Source organism: Nelumbo nucifera, chromosome 8, assembly GCF_055504915.1.
Source record: "Nelumbo nucifera cultivar China Antique chromosome 8, China Antique-T2T, whole genome shotgun sequence".
NCBI classification, from domain to species: domain Eukaryota; kingdom Viridiplantae; phylum Streptophyta; class Magnoliopsida; order Proteales; family Nelumbonaceae; genus Nelumbo; species Nelumbo nucifera.
The window spans coordinates 657,527-672,595 of NC_142656.1; the positions used below are offsets into that span (position 1 = coordinate 657,527).

General features: G+C 38.9%; 1 protein-coding gene across 5 annotated transcripts in view; it reads left to right on the plus strand.

The window, feature by feature from the left end:
- Positions 1-207: 207 nt before the first annotated feature.
- Positions 208-15,069, plus strand: part of LOC104600457 (sec34-like family protein) — a 128,223-nt gene continuing 113,361 nt past the window's right edge. For 4 of the 5 annotated variants that reach the window (XM_010263386.3, XM_088893300.1, XM_010263384.3 and 1 more), the window contains exons 1-3: positions 208-386; positions 1,882-1,965; positions 2,219-2,326. In XM_010263386.3, coding sequence (XP_010261688.1) covers positions 303-386; positions 1,882-1,965; positions 2,219-2,326 — 276 coding nt within the window. In that variant the 5' untranslated portion in view covers positions 208-302. The remainder of the gene's footprint in view (positions 387-1,881; positions 1,966-2,218; positions 2,327-15,069) is intronic. The other variant, XM_010263383.3, reaches the window with a different exon arrangement.

Consider the following 15,069-nt stretch of genomic DNA (forward strand, 5'->3'; position numbering starts at 1 on the left):
TTAGTTACATTGCAGATAATTATCATATACCTTGGGGTGGCATAATTCCGTTAAATTAGTGTTATGGCAAAGGGTAAAATTATGAAAATACCCATCTTCGGACACTTACCGCCTTTGGTTTGTGTGCAAAAGTAGAAGAAAGATAAACAGCCAAAATATGGGTATCTTTGTAATTCGCCCTCATCGTAACGTTAATTTAACGAAAGGTAAGTCATAAGCGTAGAAGCCACAACAATGCAGTCCAATCTGTAGATGTAAAACGAAGTGAATTTTGAAGCAGCAGGACTTTTTTCTTCGGATCCATGGCTGCCAAAGCAAGCTCTGCACCTCTCCCCAAATCAGGTGCTGTTTCGAAAGGCTACAACTTTGCTTCTACCTGGGAGCAGGTATTCGAATTTAGCTTCCCCCCTTATCTCTTTGCTTCTACGAATACAATTATTCTTTAGGCCATAATTATCCTAAGCTTTATAAGTAATTTGGAGTGCTTTTAGAAACCCCAATTTTCTCAAATCAAATGCTGGAATTCTTATTGTGGAATGTAAAAACGAAAAACTTGCAGATCTGTATAGGCAATCTCGAAATGTTGCTCATTTTTTACCAGTATCTTGACTATTCCCACAAGAGCGCGGATTCGTTATTGTCTACTCCCTGTATTTCTCTCCATTTTACATTAACTGGAATAAATTGCGTAATCTGTAGTAAAGTTCAATAGCTGTTTCGCCTAAGCAATGGATGAATGGATCTCTTCACTGAAATGCAATATTCTAGATCTATATGAGTACAAGATGTAATTTTCCACTTTATCATGAAAAAAAAAAAGAGTTTCAATTTGCTTAGTTGCATTGTTCCGGAATTAGATTGAAATTGATAAAATATAGGTCGGTTTCTTTCTAGAAGGTTTGTTGTTTTGACAATTTCAATCTGGTGGCTTGAATAGATTTTCCATTTGGATAAAATTTAGTATGCAAATTTGGAATTTGGATGGTTGAGCAATTTATTTTGATCATATAATTTCATTTCTTTCTGAGCATAGAAGTTATACAAATACGCAACCGGTAACTTGCATTTTTCTCATCATTTGAAGTAATGAAGTAATCTTTTGTATAACATAACATTTATTACTTGGCTTTGGATAAATAAGTAATTTATTCGTGTAAGATGCATAACATCATGTACTCTGCTCTTTCATGATTGATTATTTTATCAGTTGCTTTTTTACTTCTCATCTGAGTCTAGCACATATTTTTGTCTTAAAAGTGCATTTCAGATTGTCTTCAACAGGTTTTTTGCCTTCTTTCTTGTCACTGCTTTACTCCTTGATTTATTGGTTATATTCCATTTGGCCACTTCCATTAACTTGAGTTATAGCAAATGTGAGCTTCATTGCTTTTGTTCATGTTCCTTAAATTGGAATTTCTTAGTTGGGTATTTATACTCTGCTCCCTGTTTTACCATCTAGTTTCCTTGAGCTAATTTGTATTAGGCTCTGTTTGGGAAGAGTGCAAATACAAATATGTACAGTGCAAAACTGTGTAGATGGTATTTCTAAACCTTGTATTTGCACTCTTCCCAAACCGAGCCTTAACTCCACATTTTTCAAGCTCTATTGTTTGTTCTTGTTTATGTTTCCTTTGGTTGTAGTATAGTACCAACCCAGCTTGTTTTAATTGAATATGCTCTTTCCCTTGGGAATTAGTGGTTTACTTCCTGCTTCACTGTTTGTTTTCTTGAGTTCACTTTCAAAACATCATTCTTTTCCAAATATGAACTTCATTGCTCTTGTTCACGTTCCCTCACTATATAATAGTATATATAACCCCATAATATATACAACTCTAGTAGGTAGCTTGCTTATCACCTTCTTGCAATCTTGTTTTGCAGAATGCTCCATTGACAGAGCAACAACAAGTGGCGATAGTATCACTCTCTCATGCAGTTGCGGAGAGACCATTTCCAATCAATGTGGTAGGCGTTTTTTTTCCACACTGGCTTTGTTAACAATACCAAATTATTTCTGAAAATGCTCTAGATGATTCTCTTGAATTCCTTTCCTTCAAGCTTAAATTTTCATTTCAGTGTTTCATCATTGATTTTGGAAGATTTTTCATTTAATGGTTTTTTTGGGTGTGTCTTGATTGATGCCTTATTTTGTTTAAGTACACAAGTGGTAATGGAATTTCTATCTATCATCAAATCACTATTGGTACATATTTTGCAGTCTCAAGAACATATTTCAGGGCAAGAGAATGGTTTGTCAACTTCTCCGAAGGACAAGACTTTAGAAGACTCGGGAGCTATTGAAGCAGTTTTGGTCAACACACATCAGGTTTGCTATTGGATTTCCATCATTGTTTTCTTGCCCTTGCTTTTTTATTCCCTGGAGCAAGTTATTCTATTCTTAGTGACTTGAAGAATGTAGCGAGGTAATAAAAGGGAGTTATACATTTCTTTGTAGCTACAAGGTGAGATGTTTTAGGGGAATGCGCAAATTCCCCTACAACATAAGCAATATCTAGGCAAGTCATAGATCAGTACACCAACTTTCCTACCAACCTTTGGAACTGTCTCACATCTAGTAGCACTTCACCGTTTCTCCCAAATTATGGTTGAGATTCATATGAGAATCTATAGGCCTAGACCCCAACTTCCTTGTATCCTTAAGAAGATCTAGGATGTACTTTGTGAAATGAAGATGTCTTTGTAAGACTTGGCAGCTTCAATTCCAAGGAAATACTTCAATGGACCTAGATCTTTTACTTCAAATTAAGTAGCTAAAAGAAAATTACCTACATCTTTTACCTACCAAAACAAGTAGCTAAAAGGCCTATCATCCGGTGGACTAGGAATGATAAGTTTGCAGCTAAAATGGAAAACTCTTATGGAGTTTTTGTTGTCAATTGGGGCAAATGTTTCAATGTAACCAACCCTGTGCATTTGGGTGAAGCCTTTGACTACTAAGTATGTGTTTGGTTCCTTCGGCGTTTATTGAGTAAACGTTTTGTACTTGATGTGGCTGCAAAACCAAGAAAAGCAATTAATGAGGGGGTTTATGACACATAGGCGCCATTAGGCATCACAGTAGCAAAAGTGCCAATAAATGCCTACCCGTTGGGGGAAGCTCCAAAATGAAGCTTCCTGAAACGGGAGAGGCGCATAGAAATCGATGTTTGCTTTTGCAAACATTGATACGTATGGATGCGCATAATGAGGCCTTTGCTGATGGGGCACCTATGTGGCAGCGTTTACTCAATAAACACCAATGGAACCAAACACATACTAAGTTGGCCTTGTATATCTTTGTAGATCCATCAACTTGGTATTTCAGTAAGAAAACCCATTTATTTGTTGCAAGTTTCTTTCCTTCAAGAAGATCAATCAACTCCCACATGTTCTTATGAAGATCATTCATTTCTTCTAGCATAGCTTTGCTCCATTCAGGGGAATCTAAAGTCTTTGCAACACATTTAGGAATAAAAACACTACAAATAGCTGATGCAAAGGCACACTAAATGTGGATAAAGCAGCAGAAGAGGTAAATCAAGCAATAAGATGTTTGTTACATGATCTAACACCATTATAGACTAAAATGTGAAGATCAAGATCACTGAATCCAGTTCTACTACCCACAAGACGCTACCCACACCCTCCCTACTCAAAAGACATTACAACCACACATCGGTAACATCTCTTGTGCTTGTATGTTTTCAGTCATGGGAGATGTTCCTAATGCGTGGATGTTTGTCTTGTGGGTAGTAGATTCAAGCTCCAAGATCATTAGGTAGGGTACCAAAATTACCTGGCTGAAGTGAGAAAGTATTACTTGTCTAGTAAGACTGCAATCAGTCCTTGTTTAGATGTGAAATAAACAAGGAAGAATGCAGAGAATAAAAAAAGAAGAAAGAAGAAGAGGAGAAGGAGAAAAGAGAACACGAAGAGGAGAAAAAAATTCAAAGAAGAGGGTGGGTCATAACTGAGGTTGTCGCCCCACTCAATTATTTATATTGATGATTTAAAACAGGGTAAAAAACCAGAATTACCCCTATTGCTTACATAAGCTAAAAGATAACAGAAAATAACTATCAACTAATCCAACTAACATACTAATATAAGCAACATAAACAGACATGCAGCAGTGGGGACCACATTATTGTTCTACATCTCTAAACTCCTCCTCAAGTTGGGATTAGATATTAGTCATTCCCAATTTGCATAAGTCTGTCTCCAACTTGGTCTTTGCAACTGCCTTAGTGAAGAGATCTGGAAGCTACATATTGGAGGTGATATATGGAAGACACTTCTTGGGAAGCAATTCTCTCTCTGATAAAGTGTCGATCCACTTCAATATGCTTAGTTTTGTCATGTTGTACCAGATTATGGGCAATGTCAATAGCAGCCTGATTATCACAATACAACATCATGGGCTTCTCATAAGCAATACCGAACTCAAATAGGGATCTCAACCATAACACTTCAGCCACACCATTCGCCATAGACTTGTATTCAAATTAGCATTGGAGCGAGCAACAACATTTTGTTTCTTCTCCAAGAGACAAGATTTCCTCCTACAAAAGCACAATACCTAGAGGTAGACCTCCTATCATCAACACACCCAGCTCAATCAGCATCTGTGTAAACTTCTATTTTCATGTGACCGTTATCTTTGAAGAATATACCTCTGCCTGGACATCTCTTCAAATAAGCCAGTATCCTCTCAACTGCAAGTAAGTGAGTGGTTCTGGGGGAATGCAAATACTAGCAAACAACACTGACTGCATAAGAAATGTCTGGTCGTGTGAGGCAAAGGTAGAGAAGTTTCCCAACCAACCGTTGAAACATAACTTGTCTTCAAGAGGCTCTCCACCTTCAGTGCTTATTTTATGATTTTGTTGAATAGGTGTGTCAACAGGTTTAACACCTAGCTTCCTAGTTTCTTCCAAAAGATCAAGAACATGCTTCATTTGGGAAACAAAAATCCCATGTTTAGACCGTGCTACCTCAATGCCTAGGAAATAACGGAACTCTTCCAAGTCTTTGACCTCAAATTCTTGGTGAATGAGTTGCTTAAGAGAGTCAATTTCACAGGTATCACACCCTGTCACCACAATATCATCCACATATATAACAAGTAGAGTTAAGGAGGAATCCATTTTCTTAAAAAAAAGGGTGTGATCTGATTGGGCTTGCACATGGCCGATTTTTTCAAGAGTCTATCTAAATCTATCAAACTAGGCTCTGAGAGACTATTTTAGTCCATATAAGGCCTTATTAAGCTGACAGACCTTCTTCATTGCTTTTGTACTATAGAATCTAGGAGGTAACTCCATGTACACCTCTTCTTGCAAATCACTATTGAGGAAGGCATTTTTAACATCCATTTGGAACAATTGCCATGAGAAATTGGCTACAATAGATAGTAAGACTCTGATAGTGTTCATCTTTGCTACTGGTGCAAAAGTCTTCAAGTAGTCAATGCCATATGTCTGTGTAAACCCCTTTGCAACTAATCTGGCCTTATACCTTTCAATGGAACCATCAGTATTACGTTTCACTGTAAACACCCATCTACACCCAATCGGTTTCTTCCCTTTAGGCTGATCAATTAACTCCCATGTATTGTTCTTTAGAAGAGCATCCATCTTTACCTTCATTGCATTCTTCCACTCAAGTACTGACAAGGCTTCTTGCACTGTTTTGGGAATGGAAATAGCAGTGGTAGATGTTGAAAAAGACTTGTAGGATGCAGACAAATGATCATAGGACAGAAATTGGGGAATACAATGAGCTGTAGATGGGGTACAACAACACTTCCTTTTATAGACTACAATTGGAAGATCAAGATCTTTCAATGGAGGAGGAGAAGGCTCATCAATGGAAGGTATTTCATCTGTAGTGGAAGATAAAGGAACTGTGGTACTTGGATCTAGAGCCGTAGAGGAAATTGGAGTTGGCTTGGACTGCTGATGGCCGAAACCAACTTGCCTCCACCGCTTGTGATATACCCTCAAATCCCGACACCTTTGACAACCCTCCTCACTACACTCCCCTTTATTGATTGGAACAAACAATGGAATTTCTAATGAATGAGACCCCATCTCACTACTCTCCCCCTAAGAAGAAACTCTAGGATAATCAAGTACATCCTCAAAAAAAGTGACATCCATAGAAACAAATCATTTCCCAGAAGTAGGTTCATAGCAACAATATCCCTTTTGATTTTGTGCATACCCAAGGAAAGTGCATTTTGAAGCTTTAGAATCAAATTTGGAACGATGAGGTTCAAGAATTTGAATGAAGAAAGTACATCATTAAAGTCTTAAGGGGAATAGTAAACAACTCCTGTCAAGACTGCTGGAACAGACCAACAGAAGGCAGTTAATCAGTTTTACAAGAGGAACAAAAGGCAGTTAATCAGTTTTACAAGAGGAGGCCACATCAGTACAACTGCCATCCACTTGTAACAACTGCCATCCACTTGTAACAACTGTAACAATCAAGATTGTAAAACTATAAGTAGTAGAGCAGAAAAGGAATAAGGGAAGGACTCTTTCAGCATTAAACTCTCTCTCTCTCCTTCCAAGAATTCAGGAGGTTGGCCCCTCGAAGAGCCCTGAGTTAGGCATGTTCCTAACAATTTGGTATCAGATCTAGCATGACCAACACAAGAAACACGTCAGTAGACACCCGAATGGATCAGATGGAGGTAGAGATCCATCGAATGTCTTCAGATCTCAAAGAAATGAAGGAAGGCTTCACTGCTCTCCTCCTTCGACTGGAGCAGGGGGCAATGAACACTGATAGAGGAAGCCAAGAAGAGCGCAGCAATGAAAACAACCGCAGAACAGGGGCGGCAACAAGAATAGCCAAAATCGACTTCCCCATCTTCTCAGGCGGCGACCCAACTCCTTGGATTCTCAGAGCCGAAAGGTATTTCGATTACCATGAAACACCGGGGCAAGATAGGGTAGCTCTAGCTTCTGCACATCTTGAAGGGGAAGCTATCCTCTGGTTTCAATGGTACAGAAGGGGGCACCCTCGTCAAACCTGGGCAAACTTCACCGATGCCATGACTGTCCGTTTTGGATCATCTGGGTTAGAAGATCTTGATGAAAATTTGGCAAAGCTGCGGCAGGTGGGATCAGTAAAGGAATACCAGATGGAGTTCGAAAGGCTGGCCGTGAGAGTCCAAGGGTGGACGAAGAAGGCGTTGGTGGGAAGCTTTGTCGACGGCCTAAAAGAAGAACTGCGACTGGAAGTGAAAGCGATGCAGCCCACTTCGGTCATCAATGCGGCAGCACTAGCAAGATTGTACGAGGACAAGTTCAGTCAAGCAAGAAAGGTGCAGCGACCATGGGGTCCAGAAGCAAGAAGGGAGCAAGAAAGGACGATAGCACCAGACAAGGAGGAAGGAGTACTAGGCCCAGACCCACTGGTTCCTTTCAAACGGCTGACCTGGGCAGAGATGCAAGCCCGTAGAGACAAAGGTCTCTGTTACAATTGCGAAGAGAAATTTGAGCCGGGCCATCGCTGCAGGAAACAACAAGCGTTTCTCCTTCAAACAGATGCCGAAGAGGAAGACAACATCACTGGTTGCGGAGAATCTAATCCAGGGTGGGAAATACAATCCAATGGCACGCCTGAAATATCCTTACAAGCCCTTACAGGACTTGCGTCCCCTCAAACAATGAGAGTTGCAGGGTTGATTCTAGGAAGCCAAGTGTCAATCCTCATAGATAGTGACAACTCCCTTAACTTCATAACTCAAGTCTTGGTGGATGAAATGGGACTTCCGGTTCAACCAACAACGGCCTTTACGGTTCATGTGGCCAACGGTAACAACCTATCTTGCAATAGCATTTGCATGGGCCTACCACTAAAGATTCAGGGTCATCAGTTTGCGGTGGACCTATATCTTCTCCATCTCAGTGGAGTAGACGTGGTGCTAGGCATTCAATGGTTAAGACAGTTAGGACCCGTGGTCTGTGACTGGGCCCGTCTCACCATGGACTTCACATCAGGAAACTCTACAGTCCATCTACAAGGGCAAATATGCAAGGGCCCAAGGCCCATAAGTCTTGCAACCCTGACAAAGCAAAGAGGAGATCCAGATCAACCCGTATTCATGCACATGGACTCAAATTTTCCTACTTAGATCTGTAATCAAATTTTCCTACATTAAACCTTGAGGGCAAGGTCGCTCTAAAGGAAGGGGGGATTGTCAAGACTGCTGGAACAGACCAACAGAAGGCAGTTAATCAGTTTTACAAGAGGAGGTCACATCAACACAACTAACCATCCACTTGTAACAACTGCCATCCACTTGTAACAACTGTAACAATCAAGATTGTAAAACTATAAGTAGTAGAGCAGAAAAGGAATAAGGGAAGGACTCTTTCAGCATTAAACTCTCTCTCTTTCTCTCTCTCCTTCCAAGAATTTAGGAGGTTGGCCCCTCGAAGAGCCCTGAGTTAGGTAGGTTCCTAACAACTCCTAATAGGGTAAATGGAACTTTCATGTCTAGAACCTGTGAAGAAACTCAGCTGATGAGATACACAACTATATGAATAACATCTCCCTAGAAATGTATAGGTACATTGGAGTTGAGCATAATGCTTCTAGCCACCTCCAATATATGCCTATTCTTCCTCTCAGCGACCCCATTTTGCTGAGGTGTATGGGGGCAGGTGCTCTGATGGATAATTCCATGGTCAAGGAAATATGAAGCCAATGGTTTTGCAAAATACTCTTTAGCATTATCAGATCTGAAAATTTTTATTTTGACCCCAAACTAGGCCGAAACCATTTGATGGAAGATCCAAGTCAAGGTAGGAACCTCATCTCGTGAACGCATAAGGTAAACCCATGAAAAACGAGTATAGTCATCAATAAACAACAAGAAATATCTGTATCCCCCCATAGCTATGATGTGATATGGTCCTTAAACATCAGTATGCACAATTTCAAAAGGAATGCTACTTCTTTTATTGCTCAAAGAATATGCTGTTCTACAATGCTTTGCAAGTTTACACAACTTTCACATTTCAAAAAAAACTTTTTAGCTCATTTTTCATGGGTTGTTCAACAAGAAATATCTATGAAAGTTTTCACAACTTTCACAAAGAATAGGCTGTTCTACAATGCTTTTTAGCTCCCTCCTTTGTAGTTCTGCTCAGTCATGAATAAAATTCATTGTTATTGATAAAAAAAAAACTTTCACATTTCAAACTAGACATATGGAATGACTCAAACAAACTGGGAAACAAACTCTTTAAAGACCTAAATGACAAATGACCTAATTGATTATGCCAAAGCATAACCTGACTCACAGGTTGAGAATCAAAAGACCTCCCAACTTCTCTATCTTCCCTATGTGAGCTCCCTCCAAGCAGGTAGATTCCATTAGTCTCACGAGTAATCCCAATCACCTTCCTTGTCTCCAAATCTTGAAAAACACATCGATCAAGAAAGAAAGTCATTGAACAGTTTTGATTTTTAGTGATGCTACTAACTGAAAGCAAGTTAGTACTAAGTTTAGGAACATGCAAAATTGAGGACAAAGAGATGGCATTAGACAATTTTATATCTCCCTTGCCAAAAATGGGAACAAGGGAGCTATCAGCAATAGACACTTTGTCTCTGCTAGAGGATAAGTAATTAGTAGTAAACAGTGAGGACAAGCTAGTCATATAGTCAGATGCACTTGAATCTATAACCCAACAAGGTTCATTTGTACTTGGGGCTGAGGCATGATATGCTGAAGCCCATGTACCTGAATGAGAAAATGCTGAAGTGGGAGTAGCAGATGTTGTAACTGGTGGTTGAGATGAGGATGCTAAGTGCCAGTTTCACTTTCCAATTGAGTCGGAGCAGCCCGGACAACAACTAAAGTGTCTAGGGATGCGGCTCTTGTGCTGGATGAGGGTGCACCATTAGTAGTGATAGCCACATTGGCATTTCCCTTTTTGTTTTTGAGCTTTGCTGGAATTAGATGTGGATGTAACTTCCAACAAGTATCTTTGGTATGCTTTGGTTTCTTGCAAGGTTCACACACTAACTTTCTCTTATCTTCCTTCTTCATATCCCTCTCCTTGTCACCCTCAAACTTTAGTTTCACTACTGCTAAGGCTGATTCCATAGGTTGATATTGGAACATAACCTTTCTCCTACTTTCTTCATTGTGCACTAAAGAGTAGGCTTGTGACAAGGTCACACTTTCTCTGGTGAGGAGTTGTTGTCTCACAATATCATATTCCGAATTCAGACTAGCTAGGAATTCAAAGACCCTATTGGTTTCAACTTGTTTTTTGTAGGTTTGTGCATCCCTATGACTTTCCCACTCAATTGTATCTAGGTGATCAATTTCATGCCACAAGGATTTCAAAGTAGAGAAGTAAATTGAGACTGGTTTCTCTCCTTGCTTAAGATTGTTTACTAAACATTTCAGCTCATAGGCCCTAGCAACATTAAATGGTTGGGAGTAAGTTTCTTTCATGATATCTCATATCTCCTTAGCGGTTTTTGCCCACAAGTAATTTCGGCTAATGTGAGGTTGCATGGAGTTGCGTAGCCAAGTCATGACCAAATGGTTCTCCTGAACCCATTTGGCATATGTTGGGTCTTCCTTGGTTGGTTCCTTTATATCCTCCATCACATAACTCAATTTTCCTCTACCCCCAATAGCCATCATGGCTGACTGAGCCCATTCCAAGTAATTTGATACGTCAAATTTGATAGTGGTAATCTGAAACGCGTTCTCAGTCATGTTTCCAGTACCACCAGCCCCCAAAACACTTTCCGCTTGATTTCTAAACTCCATTCCTGCCATCTCTTTCAATAAATTGATCAAAAGGGAGCCCCTTTAATGCTGAAACAGATGTAATTAGACCCAGAAAGCTAACAGCCGACCTAGAAGGTTGAAATAGGTCTAGCAATCACCTAGAAATATTGGGACAGGTCTAATAGTCTCCCAGAAATCAATATCACTCGATCTGAAATACTGAGGCAGGTCTAACTGTTACCCAGAAACTGATAACAGTCATAAATTTAGGATTTAAAAATGAGAACTGGTTGTAGGTAAAAAAAATCCTAAAAAATTCAAAGAAAATAGAAAAACTCCCAGCTACTCCTTCCAGATTACTCAAATCAAACTCTGATTGAAGTCGATCTCAAAAACAAACAGAAACTTTCTCAGAAAAGTCTGGTCGCCACCTCCAATCCACAGTCTGAACCCTAATCTTGAACTTTCTTCCTTTCCCCTGATTCTTCCTGATCATTGGACACATTCCAAGGCTCTACAATCCCTTGGGCATCTGCTTCACCCTACCAGCAATCTCCAAGAACTATCCAATTGACTTATCTTTGCTAAAACTTCTAACCCTAGGAAGTTCTCATGCAGTCGCCCTGATTAGACTCACATGAGAAGCCTTAGGTTGGCTCTGATACCAACTTGTCTAGTAAGACTGCAATCAGTCCTAGTTTAGATGTGAAATAAACAAGGAAGAATGCAGAGAAGAAGTCATAGAAGAGTGTGGGTCATAACTGAGGTTGTCACCCCACTCAACTATTTATATTAATGATTTAAAACAGGGTAAAAAACCAGAACTCCCTACTGCTTACATAAGCTAAAAGATAACAGAAAATAACTACCAACTAATCCAGCTAACATACTAACAGCAACATAAGCAACATAAACAGACATGCAGCAGTGGGGACCACATTATTGTTCTACATCTCTACAGCATTTACATTTGCCTCATGAGAGTTTGATGGCTTTTGAATATACACTTGATGGCATTGGTTGATCCTTGTGGCGGTGAATATACATGTTACTCTCAAGATGATGATGTGATGAAGGAGCTGACTTAAACTTTGGAATGGACAATTGAAACTATACTTGCCTCCTCTCCATACACTTTCCTTGAGGAGAGGTGCGAAGAATGGGTGAGACTAGAAGAATGAGACAACCATGGAGATAAATGTATTCTAAGAATTGATTGTAAATATGTACAAATGTACAAATACTAATTTTATACATGTACACTTGTACATAAAATTAGAAAAAAAGGTATTTTTATATAAATATAATACATATATGTATGTATTTGATTGGATGGGCTCGGTTGGTTGGGCATGCTCGGGCTACCTATGGCCTTAACCCAAGCCCAACCCAAGTTTGGGTCAGACTGAAGTTTTCTGGCCCAAGCCCAGCCTGCAACTCGAAAACTTAGGCCCAACTCATGCAAAAACTTGGCTTGGGTCCGGTTGGTCTCAGGTTGGCCCTGCCCAAGTTGCACCCCTATTTGTGGATAAAACACTTACAATTGAAGACATGGATGAGGTTTGGGTGTATTGCTTGGGTTTTTGTTGGGCTTTGGGCTATTGTGTTTTCTGTTTATTTCGTCTTTTTGCTGTCTTGGATTGTTATGGGTAAGGGGTTTTCGTTTAGTTGGTTTTTTTTTTTTTTTTAGTTTGATGGTTGATTTGGGTTTGTTTTGTTCTCATCGGGTTTTTGTTTGGTTTTGTCTTTCTTTCGGGTGATTGCTTATCACCTTCCTTGTATCTTCTTTTTTTGTTTCAATAAATTTTATGGTTATCTTCAAAAAAGAAAGGAGACTGAGGAAACAACAAGTTGTGCACAAAACACTTAAACTAACGACATGGATGGGAATGGAGTAAAAAGGAGATTGAGGGAACAAGAACTGGTAAGGAGCTTGAAACTATAACACTTCAATTAGCATGTGGTAATTAAGTCAAAACTACATCAGCCAAAAAACATTGAAGCATATTTATTTGGAACAATAAGCTATGTGCCACCTCCAATTGATGCTTGTTCTTCCTCTTTGCAACTCCATTTTGTTGTGGGGCTCTAAGACATGGGCTCTGAAGTAGTATACCTTCATCAACTAAGACTTTGGTCAAGTCACCTCTATAATACTCCTTGGAATTGTCAAATTGCATATTTCGTATCTCAAACATGAAATTGAGTGAATACATTGAAAATTTTGAATAATCTAGGGAACTTCATCTTGAGACTGTGTTAGGTAAATCCAGTGTAGTCATCACTTTTTTTGGAAAGATTACTGAGTGTAGTCATCAATAAAACTAATAAAGTATCATTAAGAATTAATGGAAGCAGGACCCCATATATCAGATTGCACAAAATAAAATAGACAAATATTTTATTAGTAAAAGGAAAGGGTTTCTACAATGTTTGCCTGCTGAAGTACCAGTTAGAAGAAGAAAGAAGGAACCAGGAGAAAAAAGAGAAGAAATCAAAGAAGAAAAATTTGATATATTTCCAATTCAAAACATAATATACAACCTAACATAATGCTAGATTTATAAGAAACCTAAAAAAACTGAAAATTACAATCATTCTCCTATTAAATATGAAAATCAAACGTAACCCCTCTGAGAAAAGAAAATTACAAATAAACCCAAATTCTACATTAAACAAAATAAATCCTAAAATAATGTCATCTGTGTCTAGTGTAAGTGGGAAACGTGTGTGGCTCATCAGTCTCAATGTGATCTCCATCATTGCCCAACTGTCAAGTTTAGACAATTACACTCAAGATATGGCATAGACATGGACTTAAAAACAATTAGTGAACAAACTTTTAACAAAGAAAAAGGCAAGTGACCTAATCGAAAATGCCATAGGTAAATTGGATTCTTATTACAATGATAAACACAAGTTTCAGGAAGAAAATTATATGAAATTTTAAGGATTTTGTAATACTACTGATAGAAAGGAGATTAATAGGTGTGCTAGAGCAGCCCTAGTTTGGACAGTTTGGGAGGAGAGGAATGCCAGAATTTTTAATGAGAAAGAAAGAAATGTGGGACGCTTTGTTGGATTGTGTTGTGAGTAGGGTTGTTCACTGGATTAACACTATGGAGGAATTGGGAAGCTGTAGCTAAGAGCTCAGCCAACTATAACAGGGCTGTGTCAGTTTGGTTACCACCTGAGGAAGGTTTTATAAAACTCAACTTTGATGGTAGCAGTCTAGGAAACCCTAGGCCTTCTGGAATTGGGGGAGTCTTCAAAAACAACTAAGGAAATTCCATTGCTTTATATTTGGGTCTAGTTTTCAAGGCGCCAAGGTGAGGCTAGGCGACAGGGGGTGCCTTGTCGCCTAGGCAATGGATCTTTTTTAAGTAAAAACCACATATGATAGGGTAGTTCCCTAGGTTCCATAACCATCTTTCCTTAATAACTATCCATAATTTTCAAAGCTTCATTTTAAGTCTAGAAAATCAACATATTTATGAGAAGAAAAAGAAGAAAGAACAGAATATTAAAAAAATATAGGGGCTGAACCCCTATTTTTGTTATAGGAAAAGAAGAAAAGAAGAAGTGCAAGAAGAAATTGTGTTGATTAGACAAAGTTCTCTTATTGGTTCAGATTTTGAAGTCTTTGAGGGTTCAATACAGCAGTTAGCAATGTTTGTGTTGATTAAACCCTAACAAATAAGAAAATAATAAAAAGAAATTAGTTTACAAACACAAAAATGAATGTTCTTATTTAATAGTGTCTATTTTATAATTATATTCTAAAAAAAATAACAATATAAAAGTGTTTTATATGACAGTATACAAAACTGCTTGGCAACTGGGCTAGGTGAGTCTCCAAGGGCGCCTTGTTGCCTAGGCGTCGCCTTGACAACTGTGATTTGGGTCCAGTAGGATTGGGGGGCTTGATAAATGCTGATTTTCAAGCAGTTTTACAAAGGGTACAGATTGCTAGAGAATTGAACTTTGACAGACCACTCATTGTAGGGGATTCCAAGCTGGTTCTTGGGTGGCTGAATGAGCTGGCCTCGGTAATTTGGATTTTGGATTTATAGGGATGCTATTCAATAGGTTTAAATGGCTGACCTAAAACATGGTTATATGAATTCAATGTGAAAGGAGGTTTGCAAATAGGATGGCTGATTAGCTAGGCGAGGGGTGAATAGAGACTATCTGTACTGGACTCAATTGTAATTTGTCCTTTGCATTTGAGGCTGCATCTTGCACCTCTGGTTGGGAAGTTTTGATTGTAAAATCCTTTGTTTTATTTATTTGAA